This window comes from Microtus oregoni, unplaced genomic scaffold, assembly GCF_018167655.1.
Source record: "Microtus oregoni isolate MIOR12 unplaced genomic scaffold, Mior012 000055F_ref0000237, whole genome shotgun sequence".
Classification (NCBI taxonomy): domain Eukaryota; kingdom Metazoa; phylum Chordata; class Mammalia; order Rodentia; family Cricetidae; genus Microtus; species Microtus oregoni.
Window position 1 is genome coordinate 7,782,389 of NW_024543831.1, and position 26,334 is coordinate 7,808,722.

Sequence of the window (26,334 nt, forward strand, 5' to 3'; positions counted from 1 at the left end):
CTCACCAGGGAGACATGGTGACCTTAGCGTGACTTGACAAGAGTTGTCAGTAAATAGGGCATGGGTGGTAATCATTAAATAAACCTCTTAGGTGTAGGGCCAAGTATTCACACCCTGCCTCCCTCCCCTTTGGCTGTTTTCTTTCTTTTAAAAAGATAATTTATTTAAATTCATTTGATGTGCATTGGTGTGAAGGTGTCAGATTCCCTGGAGCTGGACCATTCTTAGCTAACACGTGGACGCTGGGAGTTGGACCTGGGGGTCTGTGGAAGAGCATCCAGTGTTCTTAACTGCAAAGTCATCTCTCCAGGCCCCCCGACTTTTTTTTTTTTTTTTTTTTTTTGCTTTTTCAAGACAGGGTTTCTCTGTGTAGCCCTGGATTTCCTGTAACTCACTTTGTAGACCAGGCTAGCCTCAAACTCAGAGATCTGCCTACCTATGTCTCCAGAGTACAGGGATTAACAGAGTACAGGCATATAACACCATGCCCAGTCAAGTTTCAAGTCTCTAAAGGTTAAAAGTGATACGTTGCTTTAAAAAAAAAATCAAAAAAGATGAACAACAAAAAAATAAACAATAACAACAAAAAACCCCATACCTCCCTAATAATCTAATAATCTGACATAGCATGATCTACTCAGAAAACCCTCTTCTTTAAAGTCATATTCGATTTCTGTGTCTGTACATCAATCAGTATTGGCTGCATGCGGAAGTGCTTTTCTCCCTCTTTGGTCTAGCCAATGGCAAGATTTGTTCCAGCGTTTGTTACGTCCTTCCAAGCCTTGTGCACCCTGCAACAGAGACCAAGCTCAGTCACAGCTGGTGCAAATAAAGCAGGGAAATTCCTTTTGTCTTCAGTGATTGGCTTGAAAGGGCTCTGACTCAATTATAGTAAAAGGGACAGTAAGGAGGTCTACTTGAAATGCTCCCAGGGACTGTTTTTAAACTAGGAAAGAGTGCCGAGGGGCTAGCTCAGTGGTAGCGTTTTTGTTAGTGTGTGTGATGGTGTGATGTCCTAGTTCCCATCCTTTCGACAAAATAAAAATTTTGCAAAAGTGAAAACAGAACACTAAGAAGAGTTGAGATGCAGGAAAGGTGGAGGTAGGAGAGAGGTGTCTGCGTGTCTGTGTGTGTTTGGGGGTGGGGAGGGAGGGAGGAGTCTCTGGGAAGAATGTTTACTTCAAATGTAGAAGAAATCTTGGAGATGGTTACTGTAAAATTCTTTGTCTTTGTATATGTGTGTGCATGTGCGTGTGTGTGTGCGTGAGTCTGTGTGTGTGTGTGCATGCATGTGTGTGTGTGGGGGTGTAGGTCAGAGGTTGATGGTGTTGTTCTCCATGTAATTTTTGCTTGTGTATGTGTCTATGTGTTAATGTGAACATTTGTGTATATAAATGAGGGTATGTGTATGCCACGGTGCATGTATGTCAGTCAGAGATAAACCTCAGGTCCTTGCTTTCTGCCTTGTTTGAGATGAGTTCCTTCCTTTTTCTACTGTGAGCTCCAGGTTGGCTAGCCTTCTAGCTTCCTGGCATTCTCCTATCTCTGCCTCCACTTTTACTGTGGGACCTCCAGGATCATGCATGTGTGCTGTGCTTGCCTTTACATGGGTTGAGAGCATTAGAACATCAAATGCTTTATCCACGGATCACTGAACTGTCTCCCCAGCCTAAACCTGGTCTTTCTTGGACCAACGCCTCTCACAGAACCTTTAACTCAGACAGTAGTCTGGACTGGCTGGCCGGCAAGCGCCAGGGATATTCCTTTCTCCAGTGTGGAGATGCACAATGCTGTCTTTTTGTTATTTTTTTAAGGTAGGTGCTGGGGACTTAACTTAGAGAAGCAAACACTTTACTGAGTAAGCCCTTGACTAAAATTTTAAGGCAGAATTGCTGATTCTATTTACATATGATTTACTCATTTAAATTGTAGAGTGTACTCTCAATAATACATCCATAGACCTGAGCATCTATCCCTAAAGTCAATTTTAGATTTTATTAAGTAATATCTTATATCCCTCAGCTCTAGGTAACCAGTTGCCTATTTTTACTGATTTGTTTATTTTGGACATTTCCTAAAAATGTAATCTTTGATATATGGCCCTTTGTGACTAGATTATATTTAAATTTTAAATATAATTTTATATACATAGATAGATAGATAAAAAGATAGATAATTTGTTGTTGCTGTTGCTCTTGTTGCTGTGGTTTTTGAGATATAATTTCTCTGTGTAGTCCTAGCTGTCCCGGAACTTATTCTGTAGACCAGATTGGCCTTGAACTCACAGAGAACGCCTGCCCCTGCCCGCCCCCCCCCCAGTTCTGGGATTAAAGGAAAGGCAAGTACCCCCACGACCTGGTGCTTTTTCTGTTTTTTATAATTATATAATGAGGTGTCTGGCAGTTCATAACTGCATTTGTTTTGGTTTTCGTGCTGGAGGTAGAGCCAAAGGCAGGTTAAGCACTCACTTTAACCCTGAGTTGTAACCCTTGTCTCTTACTCATTCTCAATGGTTCAGAAGCTGGCAAGGTGAGCATGGGCGGAGCATGATTTTAGGAAGAGAAGAGCGTGGAGTGCTCCGGTATTTTGGTCCGACTGGAGAGCTAGGCGTATGAAAGGAGTGTGGGAAAAGAAGCAATGGGAAAGGGCTCTACCAATGCTTTGCAATTTACCCGGAAGGCAACAGAAGCCAATGAGGGAACGAAATCAAGCGAGTAGAACAACAACTTAGTATTTTCACTTTTACTACAATGAAATACAGAGATGGAGGAGTAGACAGGAAATGGAAAGTGGGGGCATCAGAAAGGATTTCGGGAAACTGAAGTCGGGAATGTGACAAAGGCAATACAGATGTCAAAGACACGAACGCAGATCACAGGGACATATAATGAACAGGGCGTGCATCTATCTGGACGAGAAAGGAAACCCTAAAACAACTCCTTACTCTGTATTTTTGACAACAGCATGACGAGCTTATTGTGTAATATACAATATTAAAATTAGGAAGTGATTAAGATATATAAAGAGCTATGAAACTCACCAAGATATATGTGAGGGGGAACTTTTCAAGACATAGCATTATGAATCGTTTAGGTATGTCGTGTCTTTGGGAGTTCAGATGAAGACATTCAGAAAGCAGCTGAGTATTTAGATGTACTGCTCTAGGGATGCATTTGGGATGGAAGCATACATTGAGAATCTGGGAGTGGGTCGGTGAGATGGCTCAGAGAGAAAAAGTGCTTGCCACCCAGCATGAGGACCTGAGTCCTGTCCCTGAGACCCACCTAGTGGAAGAAGAAAACCAACTCCCACAAGATGTCTTCTGACCCACAGGAGTACACTGTGGCACACATTTGTGTGAAAACACACACACACAATAAATGTAATTAAAAATTACGATTGAAATCTGCAAGTATGTAACATTGGTTAAAGGCAGCATGGTTGATAGCTATCACCTGGGAGTAACACAAAGAGTGGAAAAAGGACAAACAAGAGAATGGTTGGGAAGGAAACCTTTAAGGACCTATGGAGAAAGGTCGGCTCATAAAACAACCCAAGAAGCAATCAGAGAAATGGGAAGAAACAGCTTGCCGCAGAGTCGTGGAAACCAAGAGAATGTTGGCCAGGAAACAGATGAGTGGCCACCGGAAGCTAAGGAGCCTGCTAACACCAAAGGGCGGCCTTAGAAACAGGGATCCAGGGACGTGACTGGAGGAAGAGATAGAGCTGAAGGGCTCGGATTGCCATTGGCAATGCTGCTCTAGCTTAACGGGAAGACAGCTTAAAATGACATGGAGGGGGAGACCTCCAGTGATGGCAGCAAGAGGCCAAATGCAGAGTAAGAAAGTCAAGTGACAATCAGCCAGACGCTGGGTTTGACAGACCCTCCACTTTCATGGATACCGTTTCAGGGCACCATAGGTCAAGAGAAAGATTATTGACAAGAAAGGAAAGGAATTTCCTTATACTCGTAAATGTCAGGTACAGCAAAAATCTAGAATAAGTGTTATGCTTGCCCAAGAGAATTTAAACACATTCTGGTTGATATGCTGAGCAAGATGAGGGGGGCCGCGATCACACCTGATACTGGACTCTGCTCTCCAGACTCTGACCAACGTCACATTAGAACGGATGTAAAAGTTGCAAAGTTAGAGACAGAACTGTCATTTACAAAGATAAAATCTGACAAAACAAAGACACAAATGCCAGAAAAACAGAGTTCAACGGAGTCTGCAAGATAAAAATCTATGTCTAAAGTTCTCCATTCTTATGTTGCTAGGAACATCCCCGAAGCCAGTCAGACAGAGCCTGTCCTTACTGAGTAACCCCTACTCAGGACTATGAAAAGAAAAATAACTTCCCTAGTACAGAGAATAGTAAATGTATTGACTGTATTTTGGAACATATCTCAGAAGTACAGTTTCATCTCAATAATTTCTGTGTCTATTCAAAAAATAATAAGGGAGAGACAGCCAGTTGTTACCTCCTCCTCTGAGAGCACCGAGGGCTCTCAGTTCCTCCCTTTTAGATCACCCCACTAGTGGCCTGCAATCACAGTTGTTCGATTAGACCTTGTTGTGTACTGTAAGGATTGGCTGGGGCTGCTTGGAGACAGTCTAATGATATATGTGCTGTTACCTGAGTATCAGGGAGACGGAGCACCTTGTTTCTGACACCTTGCCAGGTACTGAAAATACAGTCAAAACAGAGAAATCCCACGATACATATAATTTACCCAAAGAAGTCCTGAAGAAAGAGTATCTGTATAAACACATCACTGGAGTAAGGGGATTGAACCAGAAACCAAAATATTACAATAAAGAAAAGCCTCCCTACATTTACCAACTTGAGCTACTCACGGTTATCTTCTACCCTACCCACTCACCGCTGCACAGACCTCCCTCAGATCAGTAGCTCACTCCAGCATCTTTCTGAGCCACTAAGACCCGGGGTTAGGCTGCTACTCCTTGATCTACGAGGTTCAGCACGCTTAGCTTTGTTTGATTAATAGATTCCCTCAGTGCTCTCAGAGGAGGAGTTAACTAGCTGTCTCTCCCTTATAATTCTTTGGATAGGCACAGAAATTATTGAGATGAAATTGTACTCCTGAGATACATTCCAAAATAAAATCAACACACTCCATATTGTCTGTAGTAGGGGAGTTGTTTCCCACAGTCCTCAGCAGGGGTTACTCAGTATGGACAGGCTATGACTGACTGACTTCAGGAATGTTCCTGGCAACAAAGAAGCTATGTCAGGTTTTTCATACTTGCCCCGACAGAAAGCAGAGAGGAATGTTCACACATTTGAAAGACATCCTTTTTTTTTTCTAAAGATAGGATCACACAGGAGCTGGAGAGATGGCTCAGCGGTTAAGAGCACTGGCTGCTCTTCCAGAGGTCCCCAGTTCAAATCCCAGCAACCACAAGGTAGCTCAGAATCATCTGTAATGAGATCTGGTAAGAAGGTGTATATACAGATAGCGCACAGACAAATAACATCTTCAAAAAACCCAAAGTGAGGATCACAGTCTGTAGTCCAGGCTCGCCTGGAATCCGCTGTGTAACCCCCACTGGCAGGCCTCCAGCTGCCAGGTGTGCTCTTGCCTCAGCCTCCTGAGTATTCTAAGTGGGCTTTAGTTTTTCCTCTCCCTGCTGCACTCTGGTACTGGGGTTCAAACTTGGGGTCCTAAGCATGCCAAACAAGTGCCTCACAAAGGAGCCACAGCCTCCCTCCTTGTGTATAGAGAGCTGAGGCTGGCCTTGAGCACGGTGTCTGTCGCAGCCTCTCAAAGGCTGGAGAGTCAGACATGCTACTACACCTGTTCCCAGTGCTGGAGAAGTATGTCAGTCGGCAGAGTGCTTGCCCAACAGGCACAAAACCCTTTGATTGTTTAAACAAATTATTTATTACTTGAAATTATAATTACATCATTTCCCCCTTCCCTTCCTCCAAATCTTCCCAGATACCCCTCCTTTTTTCTTTTTCTTTTTTTCTTTTCTTTTTTTGTTGGTTTTTCAAGACAGGGTTTCTCTGTAGCTTTTTGGAGCCTGTCCTGGAACTCGTTCTTGTAGACCAGGCTGGCCTCGAACACACAGAGATCCGCCTGCCTCTGCCTCCTGAGTGCTGGGATTAAAGGCATGCGCCACCACCGCCCTGGCCTTGTTCTTTTTCAAATTAACGACCTTTCCCCCCTATTAATTGTTATCACATATATACTTGTGTATCTATTCTTAGGTGGGGTTTCTACTGCTGTGCTAGAACGCCATGAACAAAAGCACCTTGGGGAGGAAAGAGCTTGTTTCAGTTTCCATCTTTTAAGTCCATCATCCAGGAGAGTCAGGGAGGAGCCCAAGCTAGAAAACTGGAGCTGGGAAGCTGACGCAGAGGCCATGGAGGGTGCTGCTTACTGGCTTGCTCTCCATGGTCTGGTCAGCCTGCTTTCTTCTGAATCCAGATGGCACCGACCCGTGGGGTAGGCCCTCCTAGATCCATCATTAATCAAGAAAATGTACTCACTACAGGCTTGGCTACAGGTTAATGGTATGGAGGTAATGTCTCAATTAAAATTCCCTCTCCGCAGACACGTCTGTCTAGGTTTGTGTTGATAAAAACGCACTAGGACAGTTAGAGTAAACAAATGGAGATTTTGTTTGTTCTTTGGAGTCTCGTGCTTTATTTAGACAGTCTTAAGAGCGAAGCTTGAATCTGCTTAAAACGTGTTCCTTTCTACAGTCTACTTTAGGCAAAAATGATGCTGCTTTTCTCTCTTAGATTCTCGGATCCTCAGATTGCTCCATGTTTGGATCACATACACACCAAGAGTAATGAGTGGGCAGAGGCTTTGAATAGCTATTCATAAAAGTTGACTTCTCAGTGCATTTGTTGTGAGGAGGATCCAGCTCCGGCTGGTGTCCGGGGAACCAATGAGGCTCTTGCTTAAATCCTAAGGAAAGGAAAGAAAAATAGGTACACAGTCAACAAGGAATTTTAGTAACAGAGCTCCCAAGTATTTTTGAGTCCTGTCAAAGTGGAAACAAGAGAAATTGTTCACTTATGTACACATTCAGTTTACTTTTGAGTCCCTTCTATCTGCCAGGATCTAAGCTGGATGAAGAGTTGAGAATTAGTAAGATGAGTCCACCTACTATGGGCTGACTGTGGCTTTTTGCTGTTGTAACTTGCATCATACGTTGATTCAAGGTAGTGTCCAAACTAGAAAGAAAAAGCAATAGATTAGGAATACAGTTGGGCGGCGGTGGTGCACTCCTTTAATCACAGCAGTTGGGAGGCAGAGGCAGGCGGATCTCTATGAGTTTGAGGCCAGCCTGGTCTACAGAGCAAGTTCCAGGACAGCCAGGGCTACACACAGAGAAATCCTGTCAAAAAAAGAAAGGAAGGAAGGAAGGAAGGAAGGAAGAAAGGAAGGAAGGAAGGAAGGAAGAATCTAGTAGTTGGGGCTGGAGAGCTGACTCCGTGCTTAAGAGCAGAGGCTGTTTTCCCAGAGGACCTGGGTTCCATTCCCAGCATCTACATGGCAGTTCACAACTGTCTGTAATTCCAGTTCCAGAGGATCTAGCACCCTCATACATACAGGCAGGCAAAACACCAATGAACATAAAAACTAAGTAAATCTTCAAAAGAAGAATCACCATCATCGAGTAGTCTATAGCTAACATCAGAAGGGACAGTGCAGCATGACTTTAGTCACTCTGTCACTTGAGGTAGACTAGAGGTTCATCTGTGATTAGTTTGTCAGACTTTCTTATCCATTCATTACATAGGAGACTAAAGGGCAAGGCTTAGGTAAACAACAAGCCCAGAGGAGAAGATACCCTAAGTCAGAGACAGTCTGTTTTTCTGAAGACTAACAGGTGAAATCCAAACGAAGCAAGAGAAAAAGAGACCTACTCATCACTTGACAATTTATGGGTAATATTCAACTTGATACTGAAGTGGATTCGGTGGTCCAGCCGAAGGCTGAGCTCTCAGAATACTGGACATAAATCTCTCCCATGGCAGCTGGCATTCCTTCTAACAGAAAGTCACCAAAGAACAGAAAGTTATGTTACCTGGGAGGGCAAGGGTTTGGGTTTTACAATATTCTTTAGGTCGTATCTTTCCTGGTTCCAGTTGCCTATCAGAGTACGATTTGAATATGAGTTCTCATTAGTGCTGCATCTCCACCCGTACTGAAAAAACTTGGACATGCTGTTCCAATCTGTCCACACTTCGCCATGACCATCAGCGTAAATAAGGCTGCCATAGTGTGGGTTTCTGAGGAAGCAGACAAGGTTCTGTCTCTGGAAAAACGAAGAACATAAAAGCTTACTAAACAACCAGAGAGCAGAGAACACATTCATTTCTATCTCTGCTTTACAGGGCAAAGTGCTAACATAAGCACACCTTATTAACACTCTAGGCTTTTGTCCAAATGCAATTGATAAGGGTTTGATTCTTCTTCTTCAGGTGAATGTACTCATTGACCTAGCATGTCAATCACCAGTAGTAGGTAGATGACTGACTACAAATGCCACCGTCCCACAAAAAGCCTTTTTAGCATCCCCCACACCACGTGAGCAAAGAGCTAAACAGGCTTTAAAATGTATCTATTTTCTTTCACATGAGTTGGTGTTTTGTCTGCATGTATATCTGTATGGGATATCGGATGCCCTAGAACTGGAGTTACAGACAGCTGTGAACTGCCATATGGGTGTTGGGAATTGAACCCGGGTCTTCTGGATGAGTCATCTTAACCTCTGAGTCATCTCTCCAGCCCTGAGCTAAATGTTTGAGTGATTTCAAGATGTAAGAGTTGAGGGTCTAAAGGTATTGCTACGGAGAGAATCAGAGGTGAAACGCTGAATAGCCAGATAACACAATAAATGATTAACAACTCCCTCTTCCAGATCGGCTCAAGTAAGATAACTTTCCTTTGACCCACACAGAAGTTCTCTTCCCGCTGTTCGCTTTATACCTTTCCGTGATAAGTTCAAGAACATGTAACATTTATCTGCTCAACCCCACACCTGTTAAGAACAGGATCTGAATTTTGTTCATTGTTGTATATATCCTCCCAACCAATAGCCACCATCCCAAACAATAGTTCTTTGCACATACCAGAAGGAAAATGTCTAAGTTTTTGGCAAGTAATCAAAAGCCCAGCCGGGCGGTGGTGGCGCACGCCTTTAATCCCAGCACTCTGGAGGCAGAGGCAGGCAGATCTCTGTGAGTTCGAGATCAGCCTGGTCTACAAGAGCTAGTTCCAGGACAGGCTCCAAAACCACAGAGAAACCCTGTCTCGAAAAGACCAAAAAAAAAAAAAATTCAAAAGCCCAGCTTTTTTTTTTGTTGTTGTTACAAAATAAGCCTGGTCCCTGGGCTAAGGAGCAAGACAATACCTGTATTATTGTTGTGTAACTTGATGGTGAATACAATGACTTGTTTGAGTATCTCAGAGAGAAACAGTAATCCTTACACAGCTGTTCCATGTTTTCCAATCCAGATCTTTCAGCTCTCCAAACAAAGGAATACAGATCACCATGGACACATGGTCATGGCTTGAGAGACACAACCCAACTGCCTCTTCACAGGCAGGCAAAGCTAAGAGTGTAGCAATGAAGGGTGGGATTGGAGGTGACTGCCCTCACATCATCTACCTTTGTGAAGATAGCTGCATGCATGTGCTGATGTCACCAAGCAGCATGCTGGCTTGGGTAGGTGGACCCAGGAAGCCCAGTGTGTCCAGTGTTTAGAGACGAGGCTGGCCTGAGAACTAGAATAACAGACATCTCAGTTGTCTGAGGCAGAAAGCCAAGGCTGATTTTTGACTTTCCTTTAGGCGTTCGGTCAGTCAGTCACGACATCTTGCTGTTTCTCAATCAGTCTACTGCTTTTCTTCTTCACCATCCCTTTCCAGGAAGATGGCTTCCTTTTGTCCCCTTGGCAGCAAGCAGCTTCTTTTCTGACTTCCTTGTCATCAACCTTGTTCTTGTCTAAGCGATCCCCATAGGAAAGCAGTTTTTGAAAACAAAACAAAATGGGCAATGTCTTCCTATTTTAAATCTCTTCGTAGCTTCTGTTGTTGTTAGAACACCTGAATTTTTGACTCCAACGTTACTAACGTTACCTAGGCCATTTTTTTTATTTTTATTTATTTATTAAAGATTTCTGCCTCCTCCCCACCACCGCTTCCCATTTCCCTCCCCCTCCCCCAATCAAGTCCCCCTCCCTCGTCAGCCCGAAGAGCAATCAGGGTTCCCTGTCCTGTGGGAAGTCCAAGGACCACCCACTTCCATCCAGGTCTAGTAAGATGAGCATCCAAACTGCCTAGGCTCCCCCAAAGCCAGTATGTGCAGTAGGATCAAAAACCCATTGCCATTGTTCTTGAGTTCTCAGTAGTCCTCATTGTCTGCTATGTTCAGCGAGTCCGGTTTTATCCCATGCTTTTTCAGACCCAGGCCACCTAGGCCATTTTTGATGAAGGAAGCTGTGGCATCTGTCACAATCAAGCAACAGGTGATAGCACCCGTCAGTTCCCCAGAGAGGGCGCTCTAGGGGATATCTGAATGCACTGACTGGGGTCTCTGCTCAGACTTGCAGGGACCACTCATGACAGCTTTTAGTCTCCAGGTCACTTTCCCCTATGCTTCTTTGCAAATTCTTCAAGCATCCTTCCAGATTTTTTTTTTTTTTTTGAGACAGGGTTTCTCTGTAGTTTTCTGAGCCTGTCCCGGAACTAGCTCTTGAAGACCAGGTTGGCCTCGAACTCACAGAGATCCGCCTGCCTCTGTGTCCCAAGTACTGGGATTAAAGGCATGCACCACCACCACCCGGCTCCAGAATTTTTTTTTCTTATGATCCTTAGAGTGTTCTTTAGCTAGGTCAGCCCAGGGTGGGTGCTTGAGTTGGGGATCCTTCACCAGTGCTATGAGGGAATGGATTACTTCAAGGCTGTTTTGCAGTTCTCCACTAATCACATGCAGACATGCCTGTCCCATCAAAGTTAGGGTGATAGGCCTTCGTTTTAAATGTAATTTTGGGTGGAAAGTTGCTTATTCTGGAGGCTGCTTTATCAGGCAGATTGCCAAGAACAACAAGCCCTAGTCGAATCTATAAATTAACTTCATCAAGCTCGGTGTTATAAAAGTTTTCATTTCACATTCTGAGACCTCTTCAAGTTCTTTATGAGCCTCCTGCTGTCTGACACACTGGATTTCTAGTGGCTTTCTATATTCTCAGAATAAGGTTTAGGCTGTTATGGTTCCAACACTCCATATGACCTGGCCAGCTTTGAACTCGTCAGTGTCACCTGTTACACATGCTCCTACCGTGTTTGAACAATCAAATGTAACCGCTGTTTTTTTTTATTATGCTTTTGTAAACATTGCTTCTTCTGACTCTAATCCTTTTCACTTAGAAGCAGTGAACACCCGCCCCCGCCTCCCATTAGCTTTCAACACAGGCTTACAGGCACAGGGAATCTATTCCTCCTTTCCCCAACTTGGTAGTGTTCCCCCTTTGTGTGCTTCAGTAGGGATCTGAATGCCTTCACTCATCGTGGGTCCACACACCATTGTATTAGAGTTGTCTCTTTTGCGGTGTGCATTTGTTATCAGACAGTGGACAGTAGACAGGCCACTTCTAGTACACCCAAATACTTAACTTGCTCTCACAGTGCCCTGGAACAAAACAGACACTCAATGTGTTTTTTGTTTTTCTTGGAAATAGGATATACAAGCACCTCGAGAAATGTTGAGCAGCAGCTGAGAGACCAGGAGCTAGTCATTCAGGAGATGGTGCAGGTACAAAAAAAATCCTGTGCCGCTGAAACACTCAGGATTCACCTCGCCCCTCAGAGACTGGCTGTTTGTGACCTCAAGCGGGTGTGACGAAAACCCTCAGGTCAGTCCCAGTACTGAAATGCAAACGAGCCTTCCGAGGTGCACGAAGGTGATGGGGCAAGGCCGATAGCTCCATTGCTCTCTGAGGCTTGCTGCTGTCTGGTATTGGCACTGTTTAAACAACCACACGCTGTTGATGCGTCATTAACTAGTGCCGGGCGGAGAAGGGAGGAGGGGGGAGAGCCGAGGCCGATGCGAAGGAAGTGACGCAAAATGTGCTGCGCTCCAGAGAGCGCCGGCAGGGAGCCAGAGGAGACCATGGTTCCTCGGCGCCTCCTGTTGGTAGGGGAAGGGAATTTCTCCTTCACCGCGTCTCTAATCGACACCCTGGATCCCGGCGTCAGTGTTACCGCTACCTGCCTCCAACACCCGGACGATCTGAACGGGGATCCGGTGACCCAGGAGAACCTACAACGCCTGCGCGAGCGAGGTAGCGGGTCCCACCCCTCCGCCAGGCCCCGCCCAGGGCGTGGGGGTGTGGCTTGCTTGGGGAGTGTGAGTGCGCCTCCTGGAGGCGCTCACGTGAAAGTGCTGCGTGCCCATGCCTGGGCTGGATTGGGGTTCTGTGTTTGTCTGGGTTACAGATCTTAAGATGTCTTTTGGTTTGCATTTCAACTTTCTTTGCCAGGTATCGAAGTTCGTTTTGGTGTGGATTGCACCCAGCTGGCATATACCTTGCAGGCACACGACAGAGACTTTGATCGAATTTATTTCAACTTTCCGCACTGTGGACGAAAAGCGGGAGTAGCTAAGAACAGGGAATTGCTTGCCAAGTTTTTCCAGAGGTAAGGAAAGACGAGTCCTCGGATGCGAAATGTTTCCAGATGTCCATAACCAAGTTACCACACACAAACTTTGTAGTTGGGGACATAAGACAAGACACGTGTTTAAATTGCTAGGATATACGTGGAAGGAAGGAAAACCCAGAGGAAACCACAATCTTGTCTTAAAGTGGGTCATATAACCCTAGATGTAAAAGCTCAAATCGGCCTTAGGAGGAAAAAGACAAAATTATTTTTAAAAATTTAATTAGTGTCTGTCTGTATGTGTGTAATGTACGGGTGTGGAGGTCCGACGACATCTTAAAGGAGTCGGTTCTCCTTCCACTGTGAATCCGGGGGATAGAATTTAGGCTGTCATGCTTGGTGGCAAGTATCATTACCCACTGGTCCATCTTGATCGCTCCAAATTGTTTGTTTAAAAAATATTTTAGCGGGGTGGTGGTGGCACACACCTTTAATCCCAGCACTCGGGAGGCAGAGACAGGTGGATCTCTGTGAGTTCGGGGCTACAAGAGCTTGTTCCAGGACAGGCTCCAAAGCTACAGAGAAACCCTGTCTCGAAAAACCAAAATAAAATAAATGTATATATAAAGGTGCTTTGTGGGCATGTTTGTCTATGCATCATGAGTGTGCCTGATTCTCAGGGAGGCCAGAGAGGGCATTGGGTCCCCGGGACTGGAGTTACTGATAGGTGTTGCTATCATGAGTGCTGGCAATTGAGCTCTGAACAACCAGTGCTCTTAAGCTGCCAGATCCTCTCTCCAGCTCACCCCCAGAATGTCTTTAAATGAAAAATAGTAAGAGCCAGTATAGTTTGATGACGAAGAGCATGGATTTAAGAGCCACATGGCCTGGGTTCAAGTGCTGGCTCACCCCTTACTAACTAAAACTGTAGGTAAGTTTAGGCATCACCTACTTCTTTTTCTGCACCTATGAACTGGGGCTACTGTAGTAGCTGCTTCTTACAATGATTATGGCTTTACCATAGTGCTTTACACCAGTACACTGCACTGACGGTGTTGGAGGCTCCACTGGCCTATAGGTCTGAGAAACCTTTAGCAAAGGCGGCGTTTCAAATTCGGCAGTTGAAGTATAGATGTGTGTGCATGGTGATTATCAAAGCCAGGGCCTTATGCACGGTGATGTAGTGCTCAACCCAGCCCTCAACTATAAGAGGTTTTCCTAATGGGGAGAAACAACGCAGAGTGAATTATCTGTGGGAGCCTTCTGGACACTGATGTTTCTGTGACATACAGGAAAGCAACACAAATGCAAAGATAGACCTCTGCAAGTAAGGTGAATTTTAATTATTTCAGAGCTAACCCATGTGCACATTGCTGATTCCTTTGGTGGTTTCTGATACATTTCTGGTGTTTGTCCTCTATAAGCTGTGCTGATGTTCTTGCGAAGGAAGGGGAAGTCCACGTGGCCCTGTGTAGAGGACAAGGTGGAACTCCTGCCGATGAGCCTCAGAGAGAGTGGCACAACAGTTGGCAAGTGGTTGCCATGGCAGCCCTGGGAGGGTTCATTTTAAGCGATGTGCATCCCTTCAGCTGTGAGGCCGTGCCAGGATACAAGTGCACTGGGTATAGGTAAGTAATACCGTAGTCCTAAACCTTCTTCCATCTCTTGCATAAAGTCATTAAAAAAAAATCAAAAGCAGACTTTTTTCTTTCTAATTTCCTGATTTAGTTTCAAGAATACTTTTCACACACACACACACTTATACGCATATGTTTAATTTTAACTAAAATGTAAATAAATAATATTTAATTTAAAGAAGCTGTTTGTTCATTTATTTGGCAGGAGTCAGGCTAAGTCATTTCACGTGGAAGGCGCTTTGAACCATATCTTCACCCAGAGCTCTCCCTTCGAAGGCTCTCAGCCCAGAACATTCAGGGTCAAACTGGAAGACCAGTGGCTTTCCTTTACAGAGCCAGAGGCACTTGCAGGAAAGTTGAACAGGTAATCTTTTATTTTGCTGGAAATCATTTCTGTCCCTACTTGTGCCATGATCGTGTTAATGGTCACCACCTTTTGAGTGGATGATACATGAACTGTTAACGATGGTGCCATGGTTGCTTGCCAGGCTGATAGAGTGTAGGGCTGGTGGCAGACGTCTAGACCATATGCTAACTCTCCAGGCCTGGGAGTAGCTTGCCTAGCATGCACCAGGCCAGAATTGGCTCCCATCCCTGAAAATAAATAAATAAATAAATAAAATATAAATAGATAAAAAGCCCCAAACCAAACCAAAAGATGTACATGCTATCTCAAAAAAAGTATATGCTATTTCACTATATGACAAATGAGTTATTTTCAGGATTGGTTTAAGGATGATTGCATTCTACATAAGAACAAATGATTTTAATTCCAGCAATTATAACTGTTATTATAAGTGAAAAATTATTTTGTGTGTTTAAACAGGCGGTTCCTTGAAGCATCTTCCTGTCATCCTATCAGAACCATCAACGAGAAGCTCATTGCTGAATTGAGCAAACACTTTCCTTTAAGAAGACTGAAGTGTTCCTTCCCTTTATTGTCACAGGGAGGCACCAGTATCCTCCCTCCTGGGACCTGCGACCCGTCTGCCTTTTGGATTAGTCTCTGTGAAGATAACTCTTATTCTGAGTCCCTGACTGCTGAAATAACACAGGAAATGGAAGACGTTCTCCTATTGTTTTCAGAATGTGCCCTTCCCAAGAGTCCTGGGCGGGATGACTGCAGAGCAGCTCAGGAGGGTCTCTGTGAACAGGCTAAGCTCTGTCTTAGACCTTCTCTTCTAGTTCACGCTGAAGCTGTCATCCAGTCACCAGACTTCCTCCCAGGGCCCCTGCACATCCTCAGTGGGCCTGTCTATCGGAAGTGCCATATTTCACCGTTCACAATGCCAGCATTTCATGAGACTTTGCTTATCCTTGGGTTAAATAAAAACGAGAAGGATAGCCGCCTGGCATCACTGCTGGATCACCTGAAGGATATTCTAGATAATCTTCTGACTCAGACGTTGCTGGAGGGCTCCAGTTTGAGCCCTTCAGTGGAATTTGTCCTTCAACCAAATGGAAAGGATTATGTAATTCATGTGAAATCTCTTCATTTTGGCCCAGATTGTACTGAGAATCTGATTATTGGGACTGTGGTCACATCTATAATTGTTTCACATAAACAACAGTGTTTTGTGTGTGTTTCTCTAAACTTGGACTTGTTAGCCATGCTTGTTTATGATATTTCCGATTGGAGACTGTTGTGGACTTTTGATAACCGTTTCCTGAAAAGATTTGCCCCTGGAAAAACAGAGCGCTTTAAAAGCTATTCCCTGTATCCTCCACGCTACGTGCATGATATTAGTTTTTGGTTAGACAAGAAGAAAGGATTTGCTGACCTAGAGTTCCACACCGTGGCCCGAGCAGTGTCCCAGGACACTGTTATCTCCATACAGTTCCTTGGCCGTTTTCAGCATCCGGAGACTGAACAGGTCAGCCTCTGCTATAGATTGATCTATCAGGCTTGTGACAGGGCGCTCAGCCCACAGCTGGCAGCAGCAATGCAGTCCCGGTTCAGAAAAGAGATTCAAAGACAGCTCCATGTTTCGCTTCGATAGCTTAGTAAGGTCCTTTCTACAGCAGGGACCCTCACCGTATGTTGTATGTGGTTGGAAAAGAACAACTTGAAGCTGTTGCTCCTTTCTGGAATCTGTGGATTTTTGTTGTTTTTGTTTTTTGGTATGTGTTGTATGTAAGATTTGTGTGTGTGTGTGACCAAAGTAGTGTTCATGAACCCTAAAGATGTCTGTGAACATCATTTAAACCTACAGCCTGGCTAGGTGTAGTGGTGGTGGTGATGGTACTGGTCCTGGTGGAGGTGGTGGAAGTGGTGGTGCTGGTGCTGATGGTGGTGGTGCTGATGGTGGTGGTGCTGGTGCTGATGGTGCTGGTGCTGATGGTGGTGGTGCTGATGGTAGTGGTGCTGGTGCTGATGGTGATGGTGCTGGTGCTGATGGTGGTGATGCTGATGGTGGTGGTGCTGATGGTGGTGGTGGTGGTGCTGATGGTGGTGGTGCTGGTGCTGATGGTGGTGGTGCTGATGGTGGTGGTGCTGGTGCTGATGGTGGTGGTGCTGATGGTGGTGGTGCTGGTGCTGATGGTGGTGGTGCTGATGGTGGTGGTGCTGGTGCTGATGGTGCTGGTGCTGATGGTGGTGGTGGTGATGGTGGTGGTGCTGATGGTGGTGGTGCTGGTGCTGATGGTGGTGGTGCTGGTGCTGATGGTGGTGGTGCTGGTGGTGCTGGTGCTTCGTTCTGCTGAGCCTAGTCCTCAAAAGGCAGAGGCAGGCAGAGGTCTGTGTTTGAGGCCAGCCCAGGCTATATAGTGAGGTCCTTTTCCTAAGAACCAAACCAAGCTAAACTAAAAACAAACAAAAATACCCTTACAGACTAATGTGACTGGTGACCTTGTAGTTCAGTTTTTTGATCCTGAGTAATGATTGAAGCACAAACAAAACAAGCATATGTACTTCACTGTGCTTTTGCTGAAGAGGCTGTAGTCTGGATGTCTCACCACACGTTTTGTAAATATATTTCCCACACTCTCAGTTCCTCTGTATCATCTCACGGAGTTTATGAGTCTCACTGCGTGTGTTACACATGTGGGCTCGATCATCCCTTACACTGCTGCTTCTATCATTGACTGTCGAATTCATGTAACTCAAGTCTCAGAGCTGGGCTTGTCATTTGGGTCTGTCTGCCTTACTTCCCTTTTCAGGAAAGGAATGGGGTACATATGAGTTCTACTGAAGCTGGATGTTAGGGCTTGGTAACTAATGACTGTGTATGGGAACTGATCCATAGGATCAACCTCTATTTTTATTATTCTTATTTGGATTTTCAAGACAGGGTTTCTCTGTGTAATAGCCCTGGCAGTCCTGAAACTTGGTCTGTAGACCAAGCTGGTTTCAACTCACAGAGATACCTCTGGCTCTGCCTCCGGAGAGCTGCGATTAAAGGCATGTGCCATCACCGGCCAACTTCTTTTTCGGTTTCTCTCTCTCTCTCTCTCTCTCTCTCTCTCCTCCCCCTCCCTCCCTCTCTCTCTCCCTCCCTCCCTTTCCTTCCCTCCTTATTTACAAGTGTCTTTGTAAATAAATACCTCTGAAACCAAGAAGTCAGGACCCCTAGACTCCTTTAAAAACAACAAAACTCTCCTAAAAAGGGCTTTTGTTGATGTAGCGAGAATAGTATGTTTGTACTAGGTCCTCAATTGGAATATATTTCCATTTATAGCCAAGCAACTTTGGAGCTTGGCTTTATCAGTAAAAGCAAGGTGGCTGAGAGAATTAAAACCACGTCTGTGAAGTGCCTACCGCTGCGCTGTAGTAGCAACGCCACTGACAAATGCCTGGTTGAATATTTTGCGTAGGACTTCCTTGGACTCACTTCTCAAAATTCTGGCCTTACGGGTTTGTCTCTCCGGAGTTATTGGCTGCCTCCATTCCTCTCAACAAGACATAGCAAGGTGTGCGGTGCCCTTTAACGGAACACTTTATAGCATTGGCAAGTGTGGTGTGTTGAGAAATGGGGAGAAACACCCGGCGTTAGAAGTGGGAGGGCTAGCCCAGGCTGCTGATCCGCGCCTTCGCCCCAATTGGTCCAGTGACACAGTATTTTAGTCTTTTCTGCGCATGTCAAGGCTTTTTGTCCCTCGGCGGACACCGTTTCCTAGCCAAGCAATGTCTGCGCTCTCGCCGAAGTCTTAGCGTGCGGAGTTCTGCCCTTTCTCCGACGCTTGGCATGGCGAGCCGAAGGGCCCGGCAGCGCCTCAAAGGCGGCGGCGGCGGCGGCGGGGACACAGGCCCGGCGGCGGAGAAGCTGCGGGAGCTGCTGGGCAGCCGGGAGGCGGGCGGCGCGGAACAGCGGCCGGAGTGCGTGTGCGGCCGGAGGGCGTGGCGGGCGGGAGGTCGGGCGGCCGGGGGTCTCCGCAGCGAGCCGGGTTCGCCTGGCCACCTCCTCCTGCCCCTCTTGGGGGTGTCCGGGTTCGGGTAGATCCTCGCCCGTCCGCAGGTCCCTGCATTGTTGGAGCGAGGGTCTGCGATGCTTCAGGTTCAGGCCCACACTGAGCAGGCTTCCTGCTGGTATAGTTAGCCGAGCCTCTGTGGGAGCTGCGGGCTGGAGAGTGTACACCTTTTAGACCGCGCTGCCTCCCGCTCGATTCTCCCAGTAGCCCGTTTGCTGTTTTCTCCCCTTCTGCGGGCCTGCAACCCTCAAAAACACCAGCAAGCCTGTAGCCTGTATACAGGTCAGGGATGTAGTAAAGGAACTGTCTGCTGCACCTGCACTTTGTATTAGAGGCCTCTATTCGTTTAAAGGAGGGGGCGATAGATAGGCTTAACGAGGGATGACGTTAAGAAATGGGGAGGGAGCATTGTGGCCTTCAAGTGAGCAATTAATTGGCTTGAGGGGAAAGGGAGTGTTGCAGGTGAAATAGGCCAAGGTGTATGAAGTAGTGTATTCCCCAATAGCAGGAAGTGGAAGGTGGGATTGAAAACGCGTGACAAGCCGGTAGGTGGTGGCGCACGCCTTTAAAAAAAAAAAAAAGGAAAATGCATGACAAGCCCTTCTTTTAGGTGAATGGTTTATTGCATTGGCGCCTTTAGCCATTCTTGTCTAAATTTTCTGTCTGCCTTTAATCTTGCTAGCAGGCTTCCCGATACACTAATGGTTTTGCTTTTCCTTCCGGGCAGGTCTGGAAATAAAGCTGGGCAAGTCTGGGCTCCTGAAGGATCCACTGCTTTCAAGTGTCTGCTCTCAGCAAGATTGTGTGCCGCTCTCCTCAGCAACATCTCTGACTGTGATGAAACATTCAACTACTGGGAACCAGTAGGTGATCTCTTTAGCTGTTGTTTTTGTGTGTTTGGTTGTTTTTAGTTTCTGCAGTCCTAGGGATCTAACCCATGGTCTTGGGGGTGCTGGACAAATGCTTTACCACTAGACTACATCCTTAGCCTTCAGTTCTGGGATTTGGCTTGTGATCTTGATTTGGTACTTAGGACTAATTAACAAACAAGTAAAATGCAAGTGTGAAAATACTAAAATAAACTATCTTCACTTTTATAGCCTAAAATCTATTGATTTGGGGCTAGAGAGTGGCTCCGTGGTTAAGAGCACTTGCTCAGTCATGAGAATTATAGTTCAAATTCCAGCAGTTCAAATTTAGGTGAATCCAGCTCCAAATCATGACAGCAGTATGGTGGTGCATGCCTTTAATCACAGCGCTCTGGAAACTGAGGCAGGAGGATCTCTTATGAGTTAAAGGCCAGTCTTGTCTCCAGAGCAAATTCCAGGACAGCAGGGGGGCTACCTAAAGAGACCCCGTCTCAATCAATCAATTATTCTCTGATATCTGATCAGATCTGATCTTTGATCTCATGCCCTCTTCTGGTACACATAGCACACAGGTACATGCATGCACTCATACATAAATAAAACAGGTCTTTTAAAATAGTCCAAACTGTTGGTTTAGTTACTGTTGAAGCCTGTGGCCTTTAGCTGACATACTCAAAGGTAAGACTTAATAATCTTTTAAATGGTTTATAAGTCTAAGTAATACTTGTAGATCCAGGTTTTAAAGCTAACAGTTACTACAAAACTTGAGTAAAGTACAGTTATCCATTCTCATCCTGTCCAGATCCCACTTCTTAGAGGAAAACTATATTCTTCCAACTTTTTACATTTATTTCTTCTGATATTTGCCAAAATAATTGTGGGGGCTTGTTTTTTGTCAGCTTGACACAAGCAAGAGTCATTAGAAAAGGATGGATCCTCCGTTGAGAAAATGCCTCCATAAAACTGGGATATAGGCAGGCCTCTAGGACATTTTCTTAATTAGTGGTTGATGGAGAGGGCCCAGCCCTTTGTAGGTGCTGCCATCCCTGCACTGGTGGTTCTGGGGGCTATAAGAAAGCAGGCTGAGCAAACCATGGAGAGCAAGCCAGTAAGCAGCACCCCTCCGTGGCCTCTGCATCATCAGCCCCTGTCTCCAGGTTCCTGCCCTGTGTGAGTTCCTGCCCACATTGTTTTTGATGATGAATTGCTATATGGAAGTGTGAGTATCCTTCTGTTGGTTTGTCCTGTCCAACTTTCGATGGGGTAGTTTTTGTTTTATTATATATTTTTTTTATATTTTTAAGACAAATGAGTGAATGAATGAAAACCTAGTCACTAGGGTAAAGACTAACAACTAAACTGTCATTTAGACTTGCTGAGAGGGAAATCTATTTCCTCCAATAGACTGACACAGACTCTCATCCATTCCAGGACACCTCATGTTCAGGTGTACTTGACCAATAGAGAATCTGACTCCACAGGTTTCTTTGTTGTTGTTTTGTGTGTGCGTGTTACTAATAGTGCATGCATAATATTTCTGATTTATATGTTTATGTATTGTTTGTTTACTTTCTAGTATAAAAAATTTGGAAGTACCTTTACCTAAACACATTTGTATCAAAAACCAGAGGGAAGATGCTTACTTGGTGTATGTAAGGAAAACAAAAGACTTAGAGTTTTTCTGTTTAAGTTAAACTTTTTTTTTATTTTTATTTTTTTGTTTTTTGAAGCAGTATTTCTCATGTAACAGCTCTGGCTGTCCTGGAACTAGCTCTTGTAGACCAAGCTGGCCTCGAACTCACAAAGATCCACCTGTCTCTGCCTCCCAATTGCTGGGATTAAAGGCCTGCACCACCACTGCCCGGCATTAAACACTATTTTAAGAAAAAACAGTAAAATTTTTAGTTTAATTTAAAAATATGAGGTCATTTGGTTATTTTCTTGCTCATTAGTTACAAATGTTAATTCTCAACATTTTGTGTCTGACAGTTTTGACGGGACTCTTCACCTGTGAGCCCGTGAGGGGCTCTGCTAGTACAGCCCTGAGCACATCTGTTTCTGCTTTCAGACACACTACCTCATCTATGGGAAGGGATTTCAGACGTGGGAGTATTCCCCAGTGTACGCCATTCGCTCGTATGCTTACCTGTTGCTGCATGCCTGGCCAGCTGCATTTCATGCACGGATTCTGCAGACTAATAAGGTAAGGGCGGCTAGCCTGATCGCAATCACGTCCGTCAACAGGCGAGTCTGGGAGCAGTTTTGAAAAGAGAACAAAACCCATTGACGATTAAGAGGCTGATTTGTTTCTTTTTCTCTTCTTCTTTTTGTTTTTCTTCTTGGAGAAGGAGTCTTGGTGTGTTTCATAGACTAGTCTGGAACTTTTGGACTCCTGCTTTCCCCCCTCATTTCCCAAGTTCCTGTGTCTGTAGGCCTGGACTGTCAGACTACGGGTGTGCGAGCCGTGTGCAGGTTAGAGGACAGTCTTTTGGATTCAGTTCTCTCCTTCTACTGTAGATGTCTTGGATCACACGCAGGTGTCAGACTTGTGCAACAAGCCCTTCAACCTGCTGAGCCACCTCCCGGCCTCACCATCCAACACACACTAATCGAGCAGCCTTTATGTAGTATAGATTATGTTAAGTGATAGAACAGTGACCCAACTGAGTCTGCCTTCATGGAACTTACAGTTCATGGGAGAAGAGAAACATTAAATAATTCAAAATGTAGATTTATGGGAGAAAAGTACAAGGCGTGATGGGGTAGCATATTAAGAGAGTCTAATTTAAGTAGGGTGCTTAAGAGTTAGCTGCATTGGCTTAGGGTTAAAAATTTTGACAGTACATGTTTTGGTGTGTTTTTTTTTTGTTTGTTTGTTTACTCCTTGAATATCTAGGCTTATGTTTTTTGCCAAATTTGGGAAGAGGTGTGTGTGTGTGTGTGTCTGCAGATCTGAGGGGCCTTTGTAAGCACGTTGTGTGTGTGTGTGTGCAGATCTGAGGGGCCTGTGCAAGCACGTGTGTGTGTGCAGATCTGAGGGGCCTGTGTAAGCACGTGTGTGTGTGTGTGTGTGTGTGTGTGTGCAGATCTGAGGGGCCTGTGTAAGCACATGTGTGTGTGTGTGTGTGTGTGTGCAGATCTGAGGGGCCTGTGTAAGCACGTGTGTGTGTGTGTGTGTGTGTGTGTGTGCAGATCTGAGGGGCCTGTGTAAGCACATGTGTGTGTGTGTGTGTGTGTGTGCGCAGATCTGAGGGGCCTGTGTAAGCACGTGTGTGTGTGTGTGTGTGTGTGTGCAGATCTGAGGGGCCTGTGCAAGCACGTGTGTGTGCAGATCTGAGGGGCCTGTGTAAGCACGTGTGTGTGTGTGTGTGTGTGTGTGTGCAGATCTGAGGGGCCTGTGTAAGCACGTGTGTGTGTATGTGTGTGTGTGTGTGCAGATCTGAGGGGCCTGTGCAAGCACGTGTGTGTGTGCAGATCTGAGGGGCCTGTGTAAGCACGTGTGTGTGTGTGTGTGTGTGCAGATCTGAGGGGCCTGTGTAAGCACATGTGTGTGTGTGTGTGTGTGTGTGTGTGCAGATCTGAGGGGCCTGTGTAAGCACGTGTGTGTGTGTGTGTGTGTGCAGATCTGAGGGGCCTGTGTAAGCACGTGTGTGTGTGTGTGTGTGTGTGTGTGTGTGCGTGCAGATCTGAGGGGCCTGTGGAAGCGTGTGTGTGTGTGTGTGTGTGTGTGTGTCTGCAGATCTGAGGGGCCTGTGTAAGCACATGTGCCTGTGCACAGCACGGAGGCCAGAAGAGATACCAGCTGTCTTCCTCCATCGCTCTCCACTTTATTCCCTTGAGACAGGGCCTCTCACTAAACCTGAAACTCTCCATTTTGCCTAGGAGATGACCGGTAAGCTCTTAGGAGCCGCCTGTCTCTGCCTCCTGATGCGGTTACAAAAGCACATGGCCATCCATGCCTGGCTTTCACATGGCTACCAAGTTTGAGTTCAGCTCTTCATGCTTGTATAACATGCACTCCCAGTTGTGGAGCCATGTCCCATTGTGTGTGTGTGTGTGTGTGTGTGTGTGTGTGCATGTGGTGTCCAGAGGTGTCAGAACCCGTAAAGTTGTAGTTGTAGCTGCAGGTGGCTCAGCTGCCTGACATGGACTGGAACGCCAGTCCTCTGGACTAGCAACACATACTCCTAACTGCTGAGCCATCTCTCTAGCCCTGGGAGCAGTCTTTGTAACTGAGGGTCTAAGGATTATTTCTCATATAAATTAGTTTGATTTATGGAGCGTGGTGGGAAGGATTAAATGAGACTGAGAAATAAGAAGAGGCCAGCTTTGTGTAAGATCTGATAGGATCTATTAGGAGATACTAGTGGTGTTTTGGTTTGTTTGTTTGTTTGTTTTTGTTGAAAAGCTTTTGAGGAGAGTCGTGGTTACAGTTGCATTTCACAGTGATCAGAGAGACAGCACACACAGAAAGTGGCAGGACACTCTGTCTTCCTTTCCTGCCAAGTATCTCATTTCTGGCTTTTTAGGCTTTCTTGTGCGTCTGAATTTGTTAGAGGAAAAATAAGATGGAGGACTCAGTAGAGAACCAGCAGCTTGCAGTGCTACATTTTCATTTCTACACACAGAACTTGATGTTTCCAGACTTCATCCTCTTCTGTCGCTTACCTTACATATGTGGTGTGAACAGCTCATGTTCCAGTTCACTCTGTTGCTGTGGTAAGAGCATTCAGATTAAAAGCAACTTGGCAGGAAGGGGTTATTTGGTTTATACTTCAGATCACAGTCTTCATCAAAGGAAGTCAGAGCAGGAGCTCAAACAAGAAGTTAAACAGCAGCACGGAGGAATGCTGCTTGCTGGCATGCTCCCTGGCCCTTAACCCTTTGGCTTTTTGTTTCCTTAGGCTAGGCTGGCCTTGAACTCTCAAAGATGCGACTATCTCTGCCTCCCCAGTGCTAGGATTCAAGTATGTGTCACCACACCTTTCTAACCTGCTTTTTATTCAGCCCAGGTCTATTTGCTTTCCTAAACAGAGGAGGAGTGGATTGGGGGGGAGGGACTGGGAGGAGAGAAAGGAGGGGAAACTGTGGCTGAGATGTAAAATAAGTAAATTTATTTAAAAATAAGAAAGAATGGAAGAAAAAAATATGTGAGCCTCCTCAACTAGCTGCTATTAGATTTCCTCTTTTTCCCTCTGGTCTGTAGACATTCATGTTCCTTCATGACATTGGATGTGGGTTCATTTTGTTTCAAGTGCCAGCTTCTTGGCTGAAATCCTTACCTGTGATATAGTCAAGTCAGTTCTTCCCTTAGGGTCCTAGGTCTTTCTAAATGAAGACCTCCTTCATCCCACAGTAATAGTTATTCCATTATCTTGTTAGCTTTCTTTTTACCTGTCACTTACGAGACTTCTGTCATTGTCTCCCCCATCCCACCCCCTTTTATCCTGGTGGAATGTAATCGAGTTTGTATTTTGATCTTTATGCTGAATATCTCGGTGAATTTCCAGGCTGATGCCAGTGGTTTGTCAGCTGAATCTCCTGGGTTGTTTTTCACTTGGGTTTATGTCCTTATCGATTTTATGTTGCTATTGTAAAGTACCCGAGGCTGGGTAGGTCATAAAGGGAACAGACAGCTGGGGGTAGTGGCATAGCTTTAATCCCAGCACTTGGGAGGCAGTCGTGGGTGGATTGCAGTGAGTTTTGAGGCCAGCCTGATGTACATAGAGAGCAGAGAATTGAAATAATATAGAGTCAACATTCTGGCAAGGGTACCCTGGCTTTATCATTTGAAGGAGAAGCAGAAAGAAAGTAGGTGTATACCTGAGGCAAAGGCGGAGCAGCATGCTCACTCTGTGGCTGCCTGCTCTCAAGGGAGCTAATGCAGCCCCACGAGGACCTGCCCCTGCTGAGAGAGTAGTAATCTGTTCAGTGAGCAGAAGCCACTAAGCCTCCTTGCTGTCTACCAGGACTTGCTTCTTGTAAGTTCATTATCTTAATGTCACTTGCCCTGGAGACCAAGCTGCTAGTAATCAAATTCTTAGGGACAAACCATAACTATATGCTTTCTTTCTCTCATTCTGCCCCTTGGGCCTCATTTCTGTTTCCTTTTGCACTGACTGGGACTTTGAGTTACAGTGCTGATAGGGGAGCTGATGGCATCACTGTCCTGCTGCTGAACAGTATATGTCTGTGTGTGTGCATGAGAGCGCAGGTGTCTACAGGCCAGAAGAAAGTGTCAGATCTCCTAGACTTTCAAATACTCCATAGTGTGAGGAGTCCTTATCATAGACTCATCTCAAATTATCTATCCCTGTGACATCTGTACAGTTGCTTATCGTGTGGTATAGGATTTTTGTGTCTTATTAATGAATGAATCTGACTCTCATGGGCTCTTTCTAAAACTCATTTGGGAATTTGGTTGGTTGTAGTGATAAGCATGGGCACTGTTTCCATGCTGGCTACTTGCAGTTATTCTGCTGAGTAGGAAGCAGAGTTGTGCTGTGAGGATTCAGCACTCTTAACATACTCTGTATGCTCTGTAGTCTATCTAAAAGTTAATCAAGGGGCTGGAAAGGTGGCTCAGTGGCTTCAAAAGTGCTGGGTGCTCTTTCAGAGGACCTGCGTTCACTTCTCAGCACCCACATAGCAGTTGAAACCATCTATAACTGCAGCTCCAGGGGTCTGATGCCCTCTTCTGATCTCCTTGGGAGCACTACCTGAAAGTAGCTCATAGACATACGTGCAGGCAAAACACATGCGCATAAAATAA

The 26,334-nt window shown here is 45.4% G+C and overlaps 3 protein-coding genes across 4 annotated transcripts in view; 2 read left to right on the forward strand and 1 right to left on the reverse strand.

Annotated features, from left to right (window-relative positions):
• Positions 1–6,679: 6,679 nt before the first annotated feature.
• CUNH11orf1 (chromosome unknown C11orf1 homolog) lies at positions 6,680–9,491 on the reverse strand. Its single transcript, XM_041638737.1, has 4 exons — positions 9,402–9,491; positions 8,073–8,303; positions 7,149–7,215; positions 6,680–6,946 (listed from the first exon to the last, which is right to left on the reverse strand). Exons 1-4 carry the CDS (start codon positions 9,489–9,491, stop codon positions 6,771–6,773), a joined length of 564 nt encoding a protein of 187 aa, XP_041494671.1. The 3' UTR covers positions 6,680–6,770.
• A 2,570-nt stretch (positions 9,492–12,061) lies between these two features.
• Positions 12,062–16,547, forward strand: Fdxacb1 (ferredoxin-fold anticodon binding domain containing 1). The gene is made up of 5 exons (XM_041638647.1): positions 12,062–12,333; positions 12,532–12,688; positions 14,074–14,277; positions 14,492–14,650; positions 15,113–16,547. The coding sequence occupies exons 1-5, from the start codon at positions 12,117–12,119 to the stop codon at positions 16,284–16,286; spliced, it is 1,911 nt and encodes a 636-aa protein (XP_041494581.1). The 5' UTR covers positions 12,062–12,116; the 3' UTR covers positions 16,287–16,547.
• A 1,848-nt stretch (positions 16,548–18,395) lies between these two features.
• Positions 18,396–26,334, forward strand: part of Alg9 (ALG9 alpha-1,2-mannosyltransferase) — a 58,336-nt gene continuing 50,397 nt past the window's right edge. For both annotated transcript variants that reach the window (XR_005973087.1, XM_041638631.1), the window contains exons 1-3: positions 18,396–18,601; positions 19,421–19,556; positions 21,631–21,765. Coding sequence is in view for 1 of the 2 variants with exons in the window: in XM_041638631.1 (XP_041494565.1) it covers positions 18,471–18,601; positions 19,421–19,556; positions 21,631–21,765 (402 nt within the window). In the remaining variant the exon portion in view is untranslated. The remainder of the gene's footprint in view (positions 18,602–19,420; positions 19,557–21,630; positions 21,766–26,334) is intronic.